Source organism: Physella acuta, unplaced genomic scaffold, assembly GCF_028476545.2.
Source record: "Physella acuta isolate Inbredline_101_S28 unplaced genomic scaffold, ASM2847654v3 ptg000774l, whole genome shotgun sequence".
NCBI lineage: Eukaryota > Metazoa > Mollusca > Gastropoda > Physidae > Physella > Physella acuta.
Genome location: NW_026732292.1, coordinates 96936 through 119149, shown reverse-complemented (window position 1 = coordinate 119149; position 22214 = coordinate 96936). Strand labels below are relative to the sequence as shown.

Sequence of the window (22214 nt, the reverse complement as noted above, 5' to 3'; positions counted from 1 at the left end):
CTAATTAAAAAGGTAAACAAAAAACACATTTCCAAAGTGACAATTCCAAAAGATTACTGTTTTTCTGTTGTTTTGTTTCCCTAAAAAATAAAAATAAAATTTTATGACCATGAGGATATTTCATAATTATAGTTTTTATGAATTATAGTAAACAAAGAGTAGAAAATAAGCAGCAGCATACTGGAAGTAAAAAAAAAATTATAAAGTCCTGGCATGATCAAATATTATCATGCTTCAACACAGAGCAGGGGAATAACTGATTCACATCACCTCGCAGAACAAGATACCTGAGTTTGGTATTAGAGTGAGCTCCCTTGTTTTCTTTACTGAACATAATTAAGCTAACATTGTTTTAGGTTATTGCTTTATTTACCCCATCACAAATATAAATGCAACTGCAACAAAGTATATACAGTATGTTTATTGTTATCATAATTCATGTAACAAAAAACAAAAAAAATTAAAAAGGCATGAATTTCGTTGACTACTCTTCCTTTTGTGAAGTTTAAAATTGGTAAAAGTTTTTGGCAAGCTGTACACTGTTAAAGGGTTAAAATAAAATAAGCAGTGAAGGTACAGCAATATTGTAAAAATGTAAATTATAAGAGTTTACATAGTGTATGGATTTTGTAAAAGGACTTTGAAAAAAAAAGGTGACCATTTTTAAACAGACCAGGTCTACATATAGCATAATTATTGCACAAGACAACATCACACTCATAAAACGACCACCAGACAAGAATTCATAACAAGTTTAAAAAGATTTTGTTCAATGTCAATTCAGCTGCTTTTTTTTTTTAATATACTAAAGCAAGCTTGTAGTTATCACAATAAAAATAATAGCATAACAGATGGGTTTGTACATGGGAAATATGGTTAGCACACCCATATTAGAATATCACATAGGGAATATGGACAAGTGCGCTCACAGGAGTTTTTGTTTTTGTTGGAGAGCAGGAAAGAACTGGATTAACAGTTGGATAATCAGGTCAATCGGTAGAGGTGTAGCGACACCCTTCCCGGCGCCAGACTTTTCAATTTGCACACCCCCCCCCCCCACGATTTTGGTTTGCACCCCCCTCAACCTATCAATTTATTTTTCCAACCCATTTTGGCGCCCCTAAGGTCGGCGCCCGGGGACATATGTCCCCTCCCCCCCCCCCCGCCACTGTCAATCGATTTACCACAGGATAATCAGGTCACTTTTTAAATTGTATTAATTTTAAATGGATAATGAAGTCACTACTTAAGTCACAACCAGATTAACTTAGTTTATTTTAATAAAAACCTTAAAACTCACTTTAATTATCTTTAACTTCACCAGACCCATTTAATTAATTTTCTGACCGTTAATTAGCAGTTGACTTATTCTCTAAATGAGGTTTTAACTTTGTCATGCAAGCGCCCAAGTGTGTATATTAAAAGTTTGATAATAGATTACCATTGATAAGAAGTTTGTATTAGACATGTTCATTGATGTATATAAAAAGGAATGCTTCAATTAATTACTAGTTAATTAAACCCTGACATTTGAAACAAAATGTACCACTTAAAACATCCATACTAGCTTAGCTAGAGAAAATACATGGTTAATTTCTAGAAAACTTAAGAAAATTGGTTTTATATTTTTCTTACTGATTAATCCTACATGCATATTACTGTATCAACAATAAATAATAAGAATTAAAAATGGAAATCAAAACAAGATAATCAATATGAATATGAGATTACTTAGATTTCTTATGAAAATTATATTTTAATAATGGAGCATTCTAATTTAGTCAATAAGTAAGTCATTGTATAAATGTAACTATTCTTATTCTTTTAACCCTTTTGCTGCTGTTTACTGTGTTCATATCTTGAAATAGAACTTTATCATTTTTATGGCAAGTAATGCTTGAGTGGAGATAGGCCTATCCATAGAAAGTCATTCATAGAGTGCAACATTGGAAGTTAAGAATGCAAAACTTAACATAGTATTGGTCTAATTTTTTAATCTTGAGCCTTGCCACTGAAAACAAAATGAAATCACCACAACAATGATATCAAATAAATGCATCATATCATTGATCACTTAAGTGTTTTAAGTCAGTCTCATTTACAGAGACTCAGATGAACTTGATGTCATTCTGTATCTTTTTGTTTGAATAACAAAACCATGCAATATGTCAACTGGATCACAAAATTCAATACTTTTGACTAACAGTTTTAAAAAAAGCAAATGCATCTAAAAACTATTAATATAATTATAGCTATAGAATGAGATTATGTTTTCTTCTAATACACAAAGCATCTTTAAACACAATTTAAAATAAGTGTAGTCCTCATGTTGTGTACTAGTCCTTAGCAGCAAAAGGGTTAATATGATTTTTAAAACAAAACCATGAGCCATTACTGTGACTTGTTCTTTAAGTTTTGTTTTCAATAAATAATCTGTTAACAGAACAGAAGGTAAAAATTAAAATTAGGAAAATTTGTTACTAATTTTAAAAATGTTTGTAAAATGATGAATTTAGTATCACATATTTATAAAACGGATACAAATTTAAATACAATAACACTTTGTATCGATTTTAGTTAATTAATTAAAATTAATCAACTTGTGATCCCTGTAGACTTCATTGCATGTGAGTAGCTCTGGTTTGACAGATGGGTGTCTTACATCACAGCACAGCTGTTGTATTCATCTTCTACTAAAATAGTTATTTCTGCCCATCACTGTCATAATCATCAAAGTTCTCTCCCTGCATGACCTCTGACTGATGGTAGCGCTCCCTACTGGCAAAATCTGCATTGTCTTCTGTCAACTGGGAAGCTGTTGTTTGCAACGCTGGGGTTTTTGGGGCAACTATTATGTGCTCTTTAGGTACATAGCCTCTCCTGAAAAAGAAAATAATTTTAGTTTTCTTATTCTGATTCCATTGAAGTATAAGAAGAAAACAAACAAGCTGATTCCAGTAGTATATTACCTGCATCTGTTAAACAATTCTTTTAGCCATTCATAAAAGTTGAATTCTGCTATTCCTATGGAAGAAAATAAAACAGGTGTAAAATTTGGAAAAGGCAATTTTAAAACAATGGTATATAACTGTGTACAGTAAAGCTCGAGTGTCACCCTACAACACTCCGGCTTCTGCTGTACAGATATTTCAAAACTAATTCCAATCAAGTTTCTTCCCCCCATCTCTTGGGGGGGGGGGGGGGGGGGGGGCAGAGCCCCTCTGAAGAAAGTCTACCCCCCCCCCCCCCCCCCCAAAGTTTCAAATGCCCCCTCCGGAGAAAAAATTCTGGAAGAAACACTAATTCCAATCAGGAGTCATTTAAGTATCTTGAAAGGAATATCTATGGAGCAGCCTGGTCGGAAAGAGGAGCGCACAACTGCTAATATGGAAATCTCGAGTTTGGATCTTAGTCTTGAGTCTATAGGACGTCCCTAAGTTCCCCTAGCTCTGATGGGTACTTGATTCACATTAGGGTAAGTAAAGATACCAGGTCATGGTACTGACCACACTATCCCTTCAAATGTTGAAGTCACAGAAAAATGTGAACTGACTCTACTTCATCTGGCCATTGACCACAAGTGTGACTTAATATGAAATATTCACAACATGTACAATTGGAAGTTTACATTTTTTCTGGCATCAATATGGCACCAAAAATTAAAATTGTTTTTGCTTCATATTTAGTTTCTTACCAGGAAAATAACCAGGACTTGCTTTTCCGATATAGAAATAAATTAGGAAGAATATTAGAATCTCTATAAGGGCGAAGATCCATTGTGTTGTAAACATTATCACAATACAGACCAAACACTGTAAATAAAAACATAAATTCCTTAAGTTAAATATATGAGGCAAGAAACAAATAAATATTTGGTGCAAAGAAATTTTTTTTTAAAAAACATTATTCATTTTGTCTTTGACCTACAATTATAATAAAATCTACATTAATTTCGAAACACATAAACTTAATGGTAATTGTTATGTAGCTGAGCATGAAATAAGTATATAGTTGCTAATGTTAAACACTTCAATTGATCCAACCGATTGAATGGGCCTGACAAGCCTCCATATACCCCACTCATTCTTCTATTGGCTCTAAAGTCTTTAGAATTCAATCACACTTTTGATGCAAGAAATGATAATTTCCACACTTTGTTGCAGTTAGCTCTTTATGAACACTGCTTGCACCAGTTATGCAGTGTAATTAAGAAAAGTAGTTTAATAATTTATAAACCCTTTAAAGTCATCATTAGCATACTTACAATAGTGAGCCTTAATAACTCAAGAATTAATTTAAAAAGAACTTAACACAACTTTAAGTGTCTATTAGTCTTAAATTTCTTCTTCTTCATTCTTGAATGTAATGTTGGTCAGTATTTCCTTCAGCTAATTAAGTATTACGTGTCAGCTTGTTATGTGCCATGTAGGTCAATGACTCCAAATTCAGTCAGCTTTTTGGATTTGTTTCCATAGCATTTGTTTACCCAGGAACAAACTACATGGCTGAAGTTGTTTGATTTTGGAGTTGTCTCTCCTAGATGGGCTGCATTCCCCAGCTATCATCTTAAATGATTAACAAATTCCAACATATCCATGTGCACACATTCCTATAGATCTATGTAAACAAATTAATACAGGTCTATGTAAAAAAATTCCTACAGATCTATGTAAACAAATTCCTACAGATCTATGTAAACAAATTCCTACAGATCTATGTAAACAAATTCCTACAGATCTATGTAAACAAATTCCTACAGATCTATGTAAACAAATTCCTACAGATCTATGTAAACAAATTCCTACAGATCTATGTAAACAAATTCCTACAGATCTATGTAAACAAATTCCTACAGATCTATGTAAACAAATTCCTACAGATCTATGTAAACAAATTCCTACAGATCTATGTAAACAAATTCCTACAGATCTATGTAAACAAATTCCTACAGATCTATGTAAACAAATTCCTACAGATCTATGTAAACAAATTCCTACAGATCTATGTAAACAAATTCCTACAGATCTATGTAAACAAATTCCTACAGATCTATGTAAACAAATTCCTACAGATCTATGTAAACAAATTCCTACAGATCTATGTAAACAAATTCCTACAGATCTATGTAAACAAATTCCTACAGATCTATGTAAACAAATTCCTACAGATCTATGTAAACAAATTCCTACAGATCTATGTAAACAAATTCCTACAGATCTATGTAAACAAATTCCTACAGATCTATGTAAACAAATTCCTACAGATCTATGTAAACAAATTCCTACAGATCTATGTAAACAAATTCCTACAGATCTATGTAAACAAATTCCTACAGATCTATGTAAACAAATTCCTACAGATCTATGTAAACAAATTCCTACAGATCTATGTAAACAAATTCCTACAGATCTATGTAAACAAATTCCTACAGATCTATGTAAACAAATTCCTACAGATCTATGTAAACAAATTCCTACAGATCTATGTAAACAAATTCCTACAGATCTATGTAAACAAATTCCTACAGATCTATGTAAACAAATTCCTACAGATCTATGTAAACAAATTCCTACAGATCTATGTAAACAAATTCCTACAGATCTATGTAAACAAATTCCTACAGATCTATGTAAACAAATTCCTACAGATCTATGTAAACAAATTCCTACAGATCTATGTAAACAAATTCCTACAGATCTATGTAAACAAATTCCTACAGATCTATGTAAACAAATTCCTACAGATCTATGTAAACAAATTCCTACAGATCTATGTAAACAAATTCCTACAGATCTATGTAAACAAATTCCTACAGATCTATGTAAACAAATTCCTACAGATCTATGTAAACAAATTCCTACAGATCTATGTAAACAAATTCCTACAGATCTATGTAAACAAATTCCTACAGATCTATGTAAACAAATTCCTACAGATCTATGTAAACAAATTCCTACAGATCTATGTAAACAAATTCCTACAGATCTATGTAAACAAATTCCTACAGATCTATGTAAACAAATCCATAGAGGTCCATGTAAACCAATTCCCACAGATCCATGTTAACAAATTCCTACAGGTCTATGTAAAAGTATCCACAACAAAAATGTACAAACCCCTATAAGAGAGAGCCATCTGTTACACATCATAGCATACCATGACCTGGGTTGTTGTGTGATCTCTGTGTTAGGCATTCTCTTAACACCTTGGTGAAGAGGGTAAACAAATGCAATTAATTGGTGGACAAACTGGGTCTTCAGGTGGTTATACATGTTGTTAACAGTGATCATAATGTAGGCAGGTGTGTGTTAGAAACCGCCTCCACACCCCCCCCCCCCCACACGTCTCAAGTTAAAGCTAGTGCTGAAAGTGTTGACAATCGCTGTTTCTTTATGTTTAACATTTCAAAGTATTATATGTTATAAGAACAATAATTTCATGTTGTTAAAGAAATTTGTGAATGTGTGTGTATATATATATATATATCTGTATATATAATTCCATTTATACAGATATGTATATATTTATATACACAGATATGAATGCATGTATGTATATATTTATATACATATCTCTCTATATAAATATATACTTAACTGTATAGATGGTATCTCCCCCCCCCCCCCACATTTCTTCATCCTGCCTGAACCACTGATTATTAAAAACTCTATTTATTTAGTTGGATAATAAAAAGGTCACAAGTAAGAAAACAAAGGTTAGGTATAATCCAGCCTTGTCACAGCACATACCCAACAAACGTGAAGTGTCAGACAAATCCTCTGGCTGCCCAGCGTGGAGATTCTCAGGATCAAATTTGGTTTTTGTGGCGTCAAAATCTGCTTCAGGGGTGGTAACTGCGCTGTCATGATCAGGTTGGTTCGTTAACCTTTGCCCCTTGTGTGTCAAACGCTCAGGGAACAGCTTGTCCAGGTCACCAGCAAATTTCTCCAGAGAATCTTTGTTTAAAGTAATGTCCACTGGTTTCTCTGGAACATACATATGCTTTAGTTATCAAATCTGTTGGCTGTGTGAATGAAGAAACTTAACAGATTTTAGTTCAAGATTTATGAAATCAACATTCTATTCTAAGAAATTATACAATTGAATCTTTCCATTACGGTTGCCTGGATGTACATTGATAGTAAGATAAGTTTTGTTAGGATTAATAAAATAACACCAAGATGGAAAAAAGATATATAGCTACTGCGTAGTAAATTAAGAGGCATAAGATTTTTGTGAGAAATTAAGAGGTTTTGGTAAAATCATGGCTGAGATTTCTAATGTATAGGATGAAGCTGTCCCAACTCTTAGAAACACATGATGGGAAAACTGATGGTGACATTATCTAAAATCTAAATCATCCCTTAACCATTGTTTGGGTTGTTGTGGCACAACTGAGTGGTGTGTCTAGGACTAAGTGTCACATGGCCGCGCACACCCCTCCCCATACTTGACCACAGCTGGATGCCTCCATCTAAGTGGCTCGTATTAGTCATGAACACTGGTCATTGAATTTCATCTATGTGAGCTTTACTGTGAGCTTTACTGAAGGTCATACACCCAATGATGCTGTATTAGCATCAGTTGTTTGAATTTGGAGTTTTCTCTCCTAGATGGGTTGCTGTCCCCAGCTATTAAGCCTCATCTGCCCGGGGTTCGAACTCAGGACTTTTTGGTTCAGCAAGCATGAGCTATACCAACCTGACCATGCCGATGTCATTGATATTTTATACTGGTCTAAAAACTTCTTACAGTTCTGGATGACAGATTAAGTAAGACTATTCTTCTTCTTCTTCTTCTTCGTTCTTAATTATAAGTGTTGAAGGGGATCGAGATTGACTCGACCACGCCTCCAACACAATTAAGCGGTACGTGTCAACTGGTTATGCGCCATTGAGGCCATTGACTCCGATTTCAGCCTGCTTTTCTTTTTGGATTTGCTTCCATAGCCTTTGTCCAACCAAGAACAAACTACAAGGCAGCAGTTGTTTAATTTTGGAGTTGTCTCTCCTAGAAGATTTGCTGTCCCCAGTTAACGAGCCTCATCTGCCCGAGGGTTCGAACTCGAGACTTTTCGGTTTAGCAACCATGAGCTATACCGACTCGACCACGCCGACCCCAAGACTATTCTGATAAATTAAGATCAAGCGTAAATATGTTTTGGTTAACAATATACTTCGAAGCGCTACTCATGTTTTTCAAATAGTAAGAATGTTAAACAGACCTGCATGTATAAAACCATTAGAGGCATTGCTCCCTACGCTGTCTCTTCTCTGCTGATCCTCATGACTCCTCTGGTACCTGTCCTCACGCATCTGTCTCTTGTCATAACTCATAGCCAGCACAAAGTAGGAGTAGTCCACCGCAGCATAGGTCAGCAGGAAAGATGTCGTGACAACAGGGGCTAAGGAGTTGACGTCACCGACACAGATGAAGAGAATCGTCACCACGGTGATGGAGAGAAGAGCGAACAGAGGGACTTTGTTTGGTCCACGCTGAAATGAAAACCCATAAATAATAAATACATATATTTTAAATGAGTTACATTTACCAAAGAATGACAATTTCAAGAGAGGCTCATGAAAAAAAATGTAATGAATATTTTCAGAAATACTTAATTTAAAATTCAAATAGAATTCTTTGATTGCTATAATTAACGTTGTAGGCTCTGGTAAAAAAACTTTTAATACTATGCAGGAAACTTATATTTTAAATGAGTTACATATTCCAAAGAATGACAATTTCAAGAGAGGCTAACGAAAAAAAATGTAATAAATATTTTCAAAAATACTTAATTTAAAATTCAAATAGAATTCTTTGATTGCTATAATTAACGTTGTAGGCTCTGGTAAAAAAAACTTTTAATACTATGCAGGAAACAATTATTTCTCTACATTAAAAATACAAAATTTAATTAATTTACCGTTTATACCCAAAAGATTTATATACCCAGAAACTATTTTTTAAAAAGAAACATATGTTGATGCCCCTTAAGATGGCTAAAGAGAAAGAATTGTTTCCTCTATAGCAGGGGTCTCCAAACTACGGCCCGCGGGCCGGATGCGGCCCGCGAGGTCCTTTCACCCGGCCCTCGGACTCTCTGAGATCCTTTTGTCAACGGAAAAAAAAAATTGTTGGAGGTGGCTGAGAAAAAATTCAAAACAAACGGAAAATGTAGCATTGGGTGCAAATACCATTGAAGTTAATGTGGAAAGTTGCCCAGTAAATGACCCCCTTAAAGACAACTTTAAATAAGGGCGGGTGGGTTTTATAAGTATTTGCCCAAGGAAGATATTCCTAATATTAAAACTTTTGCATTCAAGTACCTTTCAAATTTTGGAACAACATACAAACTTTTTCTAGAATGAAGTAGGCCTACGTGACGAACAATTTGAGAACAAACTTGGACCTCGAGTGTGTTGTCGGTCCCCGACAGTGTTTCTTTCAAATTTTTTTCTCAGGTGGGAGGCACTTAAAATGTGTATATATATATATATATATATATATATATATATATATATATATATATATATATATATATATATATATATATATATATATATATATTCTGTTGGGTGTGTGGTGCGCTCTTCGGGGGGGGGGGGGGGGGGGGGCTCAGCCACCCCGAAGAGATGCCTGGAAGAAACTCTGGCCCCCGACCTTATATTTGATAGTTAATGCGGCCCTCGGGCTGAAAAGTTTGGAGACCCCTGCTCTATAGTATTAAAATATTTTTTATACCCTGCGGCTATACCCCTAAAAAGAAATTGTATCTGCAGCATAACATACCCCATGGCCTAGGAACTTTATAACAGGGATAACATTTTCATTAGCAATAGACTGAAGAATTCTAGAAGGTCCATACAAACTGCCCATACAAGAAGACACAGAGGACAGGTATAGTCCAGCTAGCCACAGCACTCCTACTATGGAAACCTGTGAATACATTGGAATGTCAATACATACAATGTCAGCATGTAAACACAGCATATAGTAATCTGATGTAGTTGAGTAGAGTTGAAGGATTTAGAGAAAGGCGTTACATAAAGGTGAAAGATTCTGATTCAGTGACATCACAATGATTATATATAAATTTAAAAATGCTGGATCTTCTTCTTCTTCGTTCTTATATTTCAGTGTTTCAAGGGATCCCCTCCAACACAATTAAGTATATGTGTCAACTGGTTATCCGCCACTGAAGCCATTGACTCCAATTTCAGCTTGCTTTTCTTTTTGGATTTGCTTCCATAGCCTTTGTCCAACCAAGAACAAACTACAAGGCAGCAGTTGTTTGATTTTGGAGTTGTCTCTCCTAGAAGAGTGGCTGTCCCCAGCTAACGAGCCTCATCTGTCCGAGGGTTTCAACTCGAGACTTTTCGGTTTAGCAACCATGAGCTTTACCAACTCGACCATGCCAATCCTGATCCCAAAAAAAAAAATGCTGGATAATTCAATCAACTTTTCTGGACTTTAAAAAAGAAGAATTATTGAGCCTACCTTTTCAGCTATCATGTAGTCTGCTATAAGGTAAGCTCTCATGCAGGTGGCGCCAAGCACCAGAACCAGTGACATGTACAAGAAGGTTCTGAGATTGATCATGAACAGAATATTTAAATATTGCTTTTATTTATAGAAAAAAGTCTATTTTTTAACCTGACTGTCCATGTGGCAAGTAAAGTAGAGTTAACCTGTTTCTGTGAATTCATCATATGAAGGGATAGTGTGGTCAATACTATGCACTGCTGTCTTTACTTTCCCTAATGTAAATTAGGTACCCATTAGAGTTGAGTGGACTCATGGACATTCTACAAACTTAAAACTGGATTTAAACTTGAGACATTTAGGTCTAGCACTCTACTGCTAAGCGGCTAGGCCACATTGACTCATGAATTTATTCATATTGTTCATTAATTATACAGGCTAATTAAAATGAAGTTTTTGTCTGAAATATAAAAATTAAAGCTTATAAGACAACAGGATACTTCAAAAACATGTAAGGCCTAACTATAAAATATGAAATAATAATATTAAATAACGCTAAGCTTTCTGGTTGATATAAGTGAATGAAGCAGAGCTAATCTTTTTGTATGACCTCAACTTTTGAGAAAACTGTTAGTCAAATGAATAAACACCAGGTTCAAACTAGACTGATTAGAATATGCAACATACATGAGAAGCAAACTAAAGACTTTCTTTTACTGAATGCTAAACACTCAGCCAAAAAGTCCAAAGAAATAATAAAATGTAAAACAATATAGATCTACAAACCATAAAAACATGGAATACAAAATAAAATTTACAAGCCATAAATACGCTACAAAAATACAAATTAGAGAAGGCATATAATATAGAACACCCAAAACATCAGAAATACTGTAAATTAAAAGATTGGATGAAATGTTGGAAAATTTTTCTGGCATGTTTTGACTCACCCAACACCCAGTGCAGCCAGAGTTCCCTGTGGTATGTTGTGAAATGGGTCTTTCAAGTCCCCACTCATGTTGATCCCTGCCAGTACACCAGTGATGGTTGAAAAGAAAAGGCCAAAAATGGTGAAAAAGTTTTCACCATTCCTGTAGTCTGGGCCAGAGTTGTTGAGAAAGTTGACATCGTTGTATCCTGTGACTCCATTCACTGTAATTAGAATTATATGTAACCTGTGACTTCGTTTACTGTAATTATAAATATATGTAACCTGTGACTCTGTTTACTGTAATTATAATTATATGTAACCTGTGACTCCGTTTGCTGTAATTATAATTATATGCAACCTGTGACCCCATTTACTGTTATGATTATAATTATAATTGTGACTCTGTTTACTGTAATTATCAAGAAAAAGTTGATGCATTAGGAGCCATCTCGCAGCGCGTAGGTCTGAAGATCAACAAAGAAAAGACGGAAATGATGAGAAATAACAATAAACAGGAGGCTCCAGTGTCAATAGACGGAAGACAAGTAAATGATGTGCAAGAGTTTGTCTATCTTGGCAGCAAGATCAGCAAAACGGGAGGCACAGAGGAGGACATACGCGCTAGAGTTAATAAAGCCCGCTGCGCTTTCACAGTCCTGCGACCCATATGGAAAAGTTCTGCCATCTCCATTACCACAAAAATTAGGATATTTAACTCTAATGTCAAGGCAGTTCTGCTGTATGGAGCAGAGACATGGAGAGTCTCCAAGGCAAGCACAGCAAAGATACAGACCTTCATGAATAGATGCCTTAGACAGATACTGAAACTAAGATGGCAGGACAAAGTGCCGAACTTGGAACTATGGAGGAAAGCTAGGCAGGAGCCTATAGGTGTGCAAATAAGAAGGAGGAAGTGGCGCTGGGTGGGTCACACACTGTGAAAGGCTCACACAAATGTTACACGCCAAGCGCTTGAGTGGAACCCCCAGGGAAAGCGGAAGAGAGGGCGCCCAAGACAGACCTGGAGGCGGAGTCTTCTTGAAGAACTGAAGCCAATAGGGATGTCTTGGGAGATGTCAAAATTAATAGCCGAGGATAGGAAGAAATGGAAGGAAATGGTGGAGGCCCTATGCTCCATAAGGAGCAAAGAGGACTAAGCTAAGCTAAAGTTACTGTAATTATAATTATATGTAACCTGTGACTTTATTTACCCTAATTATAATTATATGTAACCTGTGACTCAATTTACCCTAATTATAATGTTCGTTGTTATTTAACCAATTATTCTACGTGCTGTTTATTTAATGTTATTTAAAAACAAAATAATAAAAGTCAGATCCTTAAAAACCTTAAGAAGCAAACTTTATTAGATAAAACAATAAAACTATTGATTAGGCCTATAAAAAAATATAAAAATTTTTTAAACATATATATTTAAAATATTTAAACTTTGAACCATAATATTACCATAGTCTTTCTGAGTAAATTCTGACTACTCTACCTATCTACATTTTGTTCATAAATGTATTTTATTAAAAAACTGAAGTTTCTTTTTCACGTATAATTCATAAATTAACACACAAATACAATAATTTTAAAACCTTCTACCAAATTGAATAGATCAATTGATTGTAGTATCTATAATTAATTTTTATGCAAATATGAGAAAGTATTTTCTTCAATAAGACCAAAACAAGGGAGATAATGTAAATATTTAAAACTAGATAGACCAACCTACCTGGAGATGTATGGACAAAGGAACCAACAAACAAATCCATGATGGACAGAAACAACACCAGTAGCAGCAGGAGCTGGAGCCTAATGACCCACTTGACCCCTGACACATTGACACCTGGTGATCAAATAATGTTAAAATATGAAGAATATATGTCCATCTTGACCACTGACATATAGTACAAGATAAATTACACAATTCAGTATGGCACCTGGTAATCAAATAATGTTAAAATATAAAGAATATATGTCCAACTTGACCACTGACATATAGTACATAATAAATTACACAATTTAGTATGACACCTGGTAAACAAATAATGTTAAAATATGAAGAATATACGCCCCTCTTATAGTACATAAAAAATTACACAATTTAGTATGGACCCCAGACACATTGAAACCTGGTAATCAAATAAAATGTAAAGACATTGCAAAATTACATGTTAGTATTGTCTCGGCTACAGTATTGTCAACTGACAAATGTCATAAGTTGACACCTGGTACGAGATAAAATGTCAGTTAAGTAACATCAACAGCCTAATATCATTTCAGTAATGCCAACAATATGATAAATCCCAGTGGAGAAATATCAACAAAATGATTAAGAACCTAGGCTTAAGAATTTACATTTAAAAAAAAAAACAATGTAAAGAATAATTATCACTCACCTAATAATAAAATTATTTAACACACCCAATAATAAAACAACTAAATTTAAAGAACTCAATAATACAGCTAAAAAATTATAACTCACATAACAATACAAAAAATAAATACAACACTTGATAATACAACAAAAAATTTTAACACACTAATAGTGCAACAAATAAAAATAACTCACAAAAAAAAATAAAACAATTTTAACACACTAATAATACAACAGATAAATATAACTCACCTAATAATACAACAATTAACTTTAACACACAAATAGCACAACAAATAAACGTAACTCACCTAACAATAGCAAGACAACACCAAACGCAATGCCACGAGCTATCCAAGGATTATCCTGCTGTATGAGGTTCATAATAGACTCCCCAAAACCCATCACGCTCAGAGAACAACCCACAGACTAAAACCACATTGTAGAAAAAATAAGCATTCATTAGTTGTAAATTTCAAAGCTCCCAAGGCATTTTTTATAACTTGCTTTCTAAACTGTGTGTTTTCAGTTCTGTAACATTTGTATTGTTTTATAAATTGTTTAAAATAAAATGTCAGTGTAGATCATGATGAAGTGGAGAGTATCATTAATGATGTAAGTTTATGGTGCTTTATGAAAGCTGGTTGGATGGCTGCCAGGCGCTTGCCTAAATGGCATTTCACCAAACTGGACAATTGCCGAAGTGGACAATAGCCCAAATGGACAATTTCCCAAATGCAACATTTTGGGGAAGCATCTTTAAAGTTAGAACACCATTGTAGCTATTTTATGTTTGTATTGCTACCATGATCCTACCCTAAACAGGATTACCAGCAGGATAAAATACCTATAAAATTTACTGTATTGCATAGCCAACTTTTAGTTTCAAATTATTAGCAATCTATTCTTTATTTAAAGGATTACATGACATAGTGGTAGAGCACTAGACTGCTAGCAAGAAATCTTGAGTTCAAATCCAGGTTCAAGTCAGTAGAACATCCCTAAGTCCACGTAGCTCTGACGGGTACCTAACTCACGTTAGGGAAAGTGAAGACTTCTGGGCTTAGTGTTGACCACACTATTTCTTTATATCTCAAGGTCATAGAAACAGGTGAACTCTACTTCACTTGCTCCATGGACATTCAGGTTCAAAAAGGGAACTTTACTATGTTTTATTTATATGGGACTCAAAACTGGATTTATTTAAATAAAAAATATTTTAAAAACTGAATTAATTTTACCTGAGCAAAGCAGTATATGATACCTATACTGCCCCCAATCCTCGCTCCAAGAATGTGTGAGATCAGGAAGTACACGCCCCCACTCCCAACCTTGCACCTCTCACACACCCCAATAGCACTGAGGGCCACAATCAAAATGATGGACACCCCAAACAGAATTGTCACAATAGACAAACCAATGCCTGCATTGCCCTGCAGAGAACAAACAAATACTGGGGATGAAGGACTACAGCTGAATCAAGCTAAATTATAATTCTAAATGGAACTGTGAACTGTACCACAATCCAACCCTAACAAAAAGCTAAAATGGTAGCTTTTTGTTAATATAATGCTAAAAAGAAGCTACACAACCCTAGCAGAAAGCTACTATTTTGTAATAATTATAAGTGCGAAAATTATGAACTGTATCAAAGTATAATGCTAAAAAAAAGCTACAAAACTATAACTCTAAATAAAAACTATGAACTGTACACAATGCAGTTCTAACAAAAATCTACACAATTCTAATTCTAAATGATAGCAATGAACTGTACAATAATCCAACCCTAACAAGAAGATTATAATTCTAAATGTTATAACAATGAACTGTACCACAATCCAGCCCATTCTGAGGAAAATGACAACACCAAGGATGTTGATGAGGCATGACGTGAACACACCATCCCAGGTCCCAAACAGCACTGGCTGGGAGAGGAAAAAGTTGGACTTCCACCACGGTTGGGATGACACCTTTAAAAAAAAAAGAAAGTCACACATTTTACATATATTTCATTATCAGTTGTTTAGTTACAATCACAGTTTATTCTTTTTTATTATCAACATTATAGTCACAATTATTTATCCTATTCTTCTTTGTAATCAATTGCATAGCCACAATCACATAGTCTATACTTCTTTGTTATCAATTGTATAGCCACAATCACATAATCTATACTTCTTTGCTATCAATTGTTTAGCCACAATCACATAATCTATACTTCTTTGTTATCAATTGTATAGCCACAATCACATAATCTATACTTCTATGTTATCAATAGTGTAGTTACAATTACATCTAGCCTCTTTGTTTTTAAGTGTAGCATTAGAGAGAAACATACATCAAGTCAAACAACAAGGCGAACACGATTGTTTCCCCTTGATTGACTATTGAATGCCAACATGTAAGTTGCCATAAAGCCGGTTGACTTAGTCTTCAGTCTGCTTCTCTTTCTGGATGTGATCCCATAGGTTCCCAGTAAGATGCGCAACGGGAAAAAGCGCAACAGAAAAATGGCGCAAAAAAAATGCGCAGCTGAAAAAAAGTGCTAACAGAAAAAGCGCAGACAGAAAAATGCGCAACCAGAAAAATGCGCAGACAGAAAATTGCGAACACAGAAAAATGCGAAAACAGAAAAATGTGCACATAGAAAAAAGCACAAACAGAAATGTGCGCACCCCACCTTCCTACGCCAATGGGTTAGGCCTACCACCCACCTGCCAACACCATTCGAGTATCACCCCACTTATCTACGCCACATAACCATCTCAGCTAAGAAAATAGATATATAGAAATAAAGACAGACAAACAGATAGATAATAGATAGATGATAGATAGATAGATAGATAGATAGATAGATAGTTAGATAGATAGATAGATAGATAGATAGATAGATAGATAGATAGATAGATAGATAGATAGATAGATAGATAGATAGATAGATAGATAGATAGATAGATAGATAGATAGATAGATAGATAGATAGATAGATAGATAGATAGATAGGCATAATGTAATAAAACCACATACAAACAAAACATGAACTGTATAGTTTAGCTCTAGACTCAATTTTATAGGTTATCCTCCAACCCCCTACACCTCTTACTCTTACCATCCCATTTTGCCATTCAAAACGTCACCGAGGAAAAAAACAAAAACAAATCGACAACCTGTCACACCACAGAATATCGCCTCAACTCATTTGAACACAAAAGACATTAAATCTTCCAACATCCCTCCTGTAGTGACAACAAAGACCATTGATCCTAATGTCGCTCAATGGACGATCGATACTGATATAGACGGAGACGTGTTGCTAAATATGAGCTATTGTAGGCGGAATTTGTATTTATTTAATGATACAATAGCAACGGTGTATAGCGTATTTACTTAGTGTTATAAACGTGATGTTTTAGAGGTGGAAGCTAATTAATTAACTGATTGGTAAATGTTGGACTTTATTGTCGACAAGTATTGTCATAAAATATTAAAATCAGGATTCAGTATATTAACGAAAAAACTTCATATGGCTGTTTGTTGTTTTAATTTGCTATTGGGCTACAGAGGGGATGGCATGGTCGTATGACAGAGCTTACGACTGTTAACCTGAAAGTCTCGAGTTCGGATCCCGGGCTAGAGGCTGCAGGACGTCCCTGAGTCCACCCAGTTTGATTAGGTACTTAACTCACGTTAGGGAAACTAAAGCGGCTGAGCATAGTGCCGACCACACTTTACACTGGATCTGGAAGTCATTTAAACAGCTGGACTCTACCCAGTGGCGTAGCGAGGTCGGGTGTCACCCGGTGCTGCACTTAATGGTGTCACCCCCAGAGGCGTAGTGACCCTTCCCGGGGACAAACTTTCAGATTTTCGATTTGCACCCCCCTCAAGTTTTTCTTGATATATTTGCTATTTTTTGCCTTGGTGTCACCCCCATAAATGGTGTCACCCTGTGCGGTCCGCACCCCCCCCCCTCGCTACGCCTCTGACTCTACCACCTCTGCATTCGGTATCCATAATATCTTAAGGGCTTCTTTTCAATGTTGAGTTCAATTTTTTCCTGGCAAATCTTATCGTAACTTAAAACGGGTAATATAAATACACGTGTCCGTTAAAAGAATCTTCTTAAAAAAAGGGTGTAGGGCAGAAGCGTAGCGACCCCTCCCGGCGCCCGGGGACAAACTTTCAAGCAGGCGCACCTCCCCCCTTCCATATATTTTTTTATGTATAATTCAAAACTGCAGCTAAAATGAGCTTTTAGTGTTTTCCAACCCATTTTGGCGCCCCTAGAGTCGACGCCGAGGGACATATGGACCCCCCCCCCCCCCGCTACGCCTTTGGTGTAGGGTTACTGATAGTTAACTAAAAATCCACACATGGCTTGCTAATGTCCATGCTAACCCTATCCCTAATCCCAGCCTTGGTCCTACCATACACCTAACCCTAATTTCTAACCAAAAACCTAGTCGAGATTACAATACTACTAACAACCCAACACACCTATTTTCGATAGAGTCTATTATCGGACACCGGTCTCTAAACTGATCCAACTAACCTGTTCTTCCCTGTACAGTTCGTTCTGTTGACCAATGTCCCCTCCAACCAGACCAGCCTCAGCCGTGTTGGTAGTGGACGAGTAGGACTTGATCTGCTGCCCAGGTTGCGGGTCTTTACTCAGGCCAAACCTGTTCATCGTCAGGAAAACAAAACATCAGGTACAGGCTATGCATTTTTGGTCCTTACGCGACTACTTGTATGGCAAAACACAATCGAATGTGGTTTTTGTGTTATACAATCATTGTTTTTAATCGGTGTAATAATGGGCAGTGTTTCTTCCAGTTTTTTTTTCTCCCAGGGGGGGGGGGGGGGCACTTAAAATTTTAGGGTGGGGGATGAAGCGGACTAAATTTTCCGGTGGAGGGGGGGGGGGGGACACTGTTAAAAGTATATATTTTCTATGTAAATTCAATTTCGTTCCGGTGGGGGGGGGGGGGGGGGGGGGGGTCGGGGCGGTAGAATTTTTTCGGGGGAGGGGGAGATGCCTGGAAGAAACACTGATAATGGGGTAAGTTTACGAACAAATATGATACTGCAAATGCTAAGGTTAAGGTCAGGTTTAGGGTTTTAAGAACAGAGATGATGTAATGCTGGGGTTACAGAGTTACTAAAAATAGCAGAAGACCAAGAAAAATCGCAAATAATTATGAAAAAAAATTTCAAACAACGACCCCCCCTCCCGAGGTTATGTAATGATTGATTGATTGCATGATGTAACATGGAGTGATAAGCTTAAAGAAAAACTTAGCGCATACGATCTTGTATTTAACTATTTTAATCATTTTTTTTACGTTTTTTTTCATTGTCTGTCATATGGTTGTCGTGAAGAGCGAAAGGTTCTCACCTAAGTGTTCAGTGATCGAACCCAGACTAATAAACGTGAGTTCTACTCACGGAGATAAACATACACCAATATACTCCACAAGGAGGGAATGTTGATTTGTATTCGTTTTTACTTTCTCGTATATACGAAGTATAGAGAAAGTATTGTAATCGTGCACAAAAATCACTTGAAATTTTAACAATTTTCACCGTATTACACCTCAGTCCTTCATCACATCCACAGTATAGAGGACTTATTTTAATCGGGCAAAAATTATCAATTCAGATTTATCAAAATTAAGAGGTTTTATGCGTAATCCAGTCTGAAAAACTGGGCTTTGCAAATCTGTCCGTATGTCTGTGTGTCTGTCTGTCCGTGTGTAAACACGATAACATGAGTACCGTTACAGCTAGGTTGATGAAATTTCATATATAAGTATTTTATCAAAATCGTAGATCCGTATCAACTTTTGAGCGATTTCCGATAACCGGAAGTGGTACTTTTTTTACTTTGAATTTTTCAAAAGCCTATAACTTGAGTACTATTTCAGATAGATAAATGAAATTTCACATGTAAGTTTAAAATCTAATTCTCTACCTTCTGTCAAATTTTGAGTAATTTCCGTTGCCCGGAAGTACTAATTTATGCTACTTCCGATTTCTCAAAAAACTAATGTAAATTTTTAAAGTACTAATAATATTGCGCACTATTATGCACTTTTTTAATTTGGCGTTCACTTGGTGTGCAATCTTTTGTCTACGAGATTTTATTCTATTTTTAAAACTTTAAGTATTTAAAATGGATTAAAAATCACGTCTATAGCCCGAGTTCCCATCCCCTGTTGTTTTATATAAGAATATTCGAGAAAGTTTAGGGGAGATCACTCCCGGTTTATTTTTTTTTTCACACACAGACGACAGAGAGAGAGCCACCAGCTATTTATTTACTAGTGGGTTAGTTTCCAGATAGGACTGTGTGGTAGGTCGTTGCCCGCTTGACTGCTAACCCAAAAGTATCGAGTTTAGATCTCGCTTCGGTTTGCAGGATTTACACCTGACTGGTACGGAAAGCAAAGACAGCTGGACATAGTGCTGACCACGCCGAGGTCAAGAACATGAACTCTACTTCATCTGCCATATGGAGTATAGGCCTGAAAGGGGAACGTGACTTCAGTCTAGCGTATTTTAAGTAACGAGCCGGCCCGCGGCGTATCATATGCCGCTATTTAGTTGTTTTATTTTCTACTTTTCAGTAATTCATAATTTGTGAATTCGACAGTACCAATGCTGCCACTGAAAATATTTGCTTAAAAACACTATCAGTAGGTCGTTAAGGACGATAACCCCCCACCCTCCTTTCCCCCAACCACTACCCTACCCCCCCCCCCCCGTGAAAGCAGCCTCCTCTTAGTTACCTCCCCTAAGTTTAAAATCGTTTCAAACTAAATTGTCTGCCCCTAATAGCCGTCACTAAACCCGGCTCTACGATTGTAAACACTTAGCGTAAACCACAGCTCACCAGACCATGTGGGGGTGGTAGGGATATGCCTAGAGAGGAAGAGAGGAGGCTGCTAGGCGCGCTTACAGCTTGGTGTTTTCTAGGGTATCCAAGAAGAGAATTATATATATAGAAGATTAGCTGTAATCGTGTTTTTAAAGGTATTGTCGAACACTTCCTAAACTGCCTGGTCAAGACATCTGGTCAAAATGGTGTCCCAACTATACTATTATATAACGAAAAGACAGACAAGCTCTACTTCAGCTAGACTTTTGAATCTGGTTTTTTAATGTAATGGATATTGATACATACAAAAGAAAGAAAAATCACCCGCTACAGATGTATACGATAATAGGTTGCCACTGCCTGGCATTATTCTAGTATAAGTATCAATTACCCTCGATAAATACCAAATCGATACTACTTTCAGTATCGATATTTCTGACGACGACCAACAGCCGACTTGTTCGCTCTAACGAATTTTAGATCTTAGGCTTGCTATTGTTTTAGATCTTAGCCCCCCCCCCCCCCCCCCCAATAAAGTCTACCGCCTGCCGGAACAACGTGGAATTTATATAGAAAATATATACTTTTACCAGTGTCCGCCCCCCGGAAAATGTTGACAGCCCCCGAAAATATCAAGTGCCCAGTGGCGTAGCTACCGTAAACAAGGCATAGGGGCCCTTTTTTTGAAAGTTTGAGGGGGGGGGGGGGCCACTAACGCTTTTTGCATAGGGGCCCAAAAACCCTAGCTACGCCACTGCAAGTACCCCCCCCCCCCCCCCCCCCCAGAGAAAAAACTCTAAAAGAAACGCTGTTTTAGACCTTACCTGCTCCAGTCTATAGCCTTGCCCCGTGTGTCTTTCTTGTCAGCTGCACTGATCAGCTCCGAGTTTTCCAGCTCTCGCTCATCGTCCGCCATCTTGTGAGACTGTGTCCCCTTACAGATCTAGTCCAAGAGTGAGTCCTTTTAGCACCGTCCTGACAGTAGCTTGGAGCGCTAGTCTGACAACACCGTGATGCCAGTAGCCTGTTGCACTAGTCGGACAACACCGTCCTGCCAGTAGCCTGTTGCACTAGTCGGACAACACCGTCCTGCCAGTAGCCTGTTGCACTAGTCGGACAACAGCTTTTTGCCAGTAGCCTGTTGCACTAGTCGGACAACACCGTCCTGCCAGTAACCAGAAGCACTAGTCGGACAACACCGTCCTGCCAGTAGCCTGTTGCACTAGTCGGACAACACCGTCCTGCTAGTAGCCTGTTGCACTAGTCGGACAACAGCGTCCTGCTAGTAGCCTGTTGCACTAGTCGGACAACAGCGTCCTGCCAGTAGCCAGAAGCACTAGTCGGACAACACCGTCTTGTCTGTATCCCACAGCACTATTGGGACACCTGGGATAGAAATAGTAAATGTTAGATCAACAGTGCTCAATACTTTAAGTAGGCCGTCTAGCTACAGGTGGTCATGTATGTAAGCCTGCATGTTATATTCAACATTTTACTCCCACACACAGCCTGAAGCACTACACAGAAATAACTGGTAC

At 36.7% G+C, this 22214-nt stretch overlaps 1 protein-coding gene across 1 annotated transcript; it reads right to left on the bottom strand.

The window, feature by feature from the left end:
• Nucleotides 1-1996: 1996 nt before the first annotated feature.
• On the bottom strand, nt 1997-21681 carry LOC131950609 (solute carrier family 12 member 8). Its single transcript, XM_059312814.1, has 15 exons — nt 21501-21681; nt 18349-18478; nt 15629-15766; nt 15038-15229; nt 14108-14225; nt 13152-13265; nt 11433-11634; nt 10498-10585; nt 9790-9936; nt 8225-8495; nt 6750-6986; nt 6117-6205; nt 3695-3812; nt 2970-3024; nt 1997-2880 (listed from the first exon to the last, which is right to left on the bottom strand). Exons 1-15 carry the CDS (start codon nt 21590-21592, stop codon nt 2703-2705), a joined length of 2169 nt encoding a protein of 722 aa, XP_059168797.1. The 5' UTR covers nt 21593-21681; the 3' UTR covers nt 1997-2702.
• Nucleotides 21682-22214: the final 533 nt, after the last annotated feature.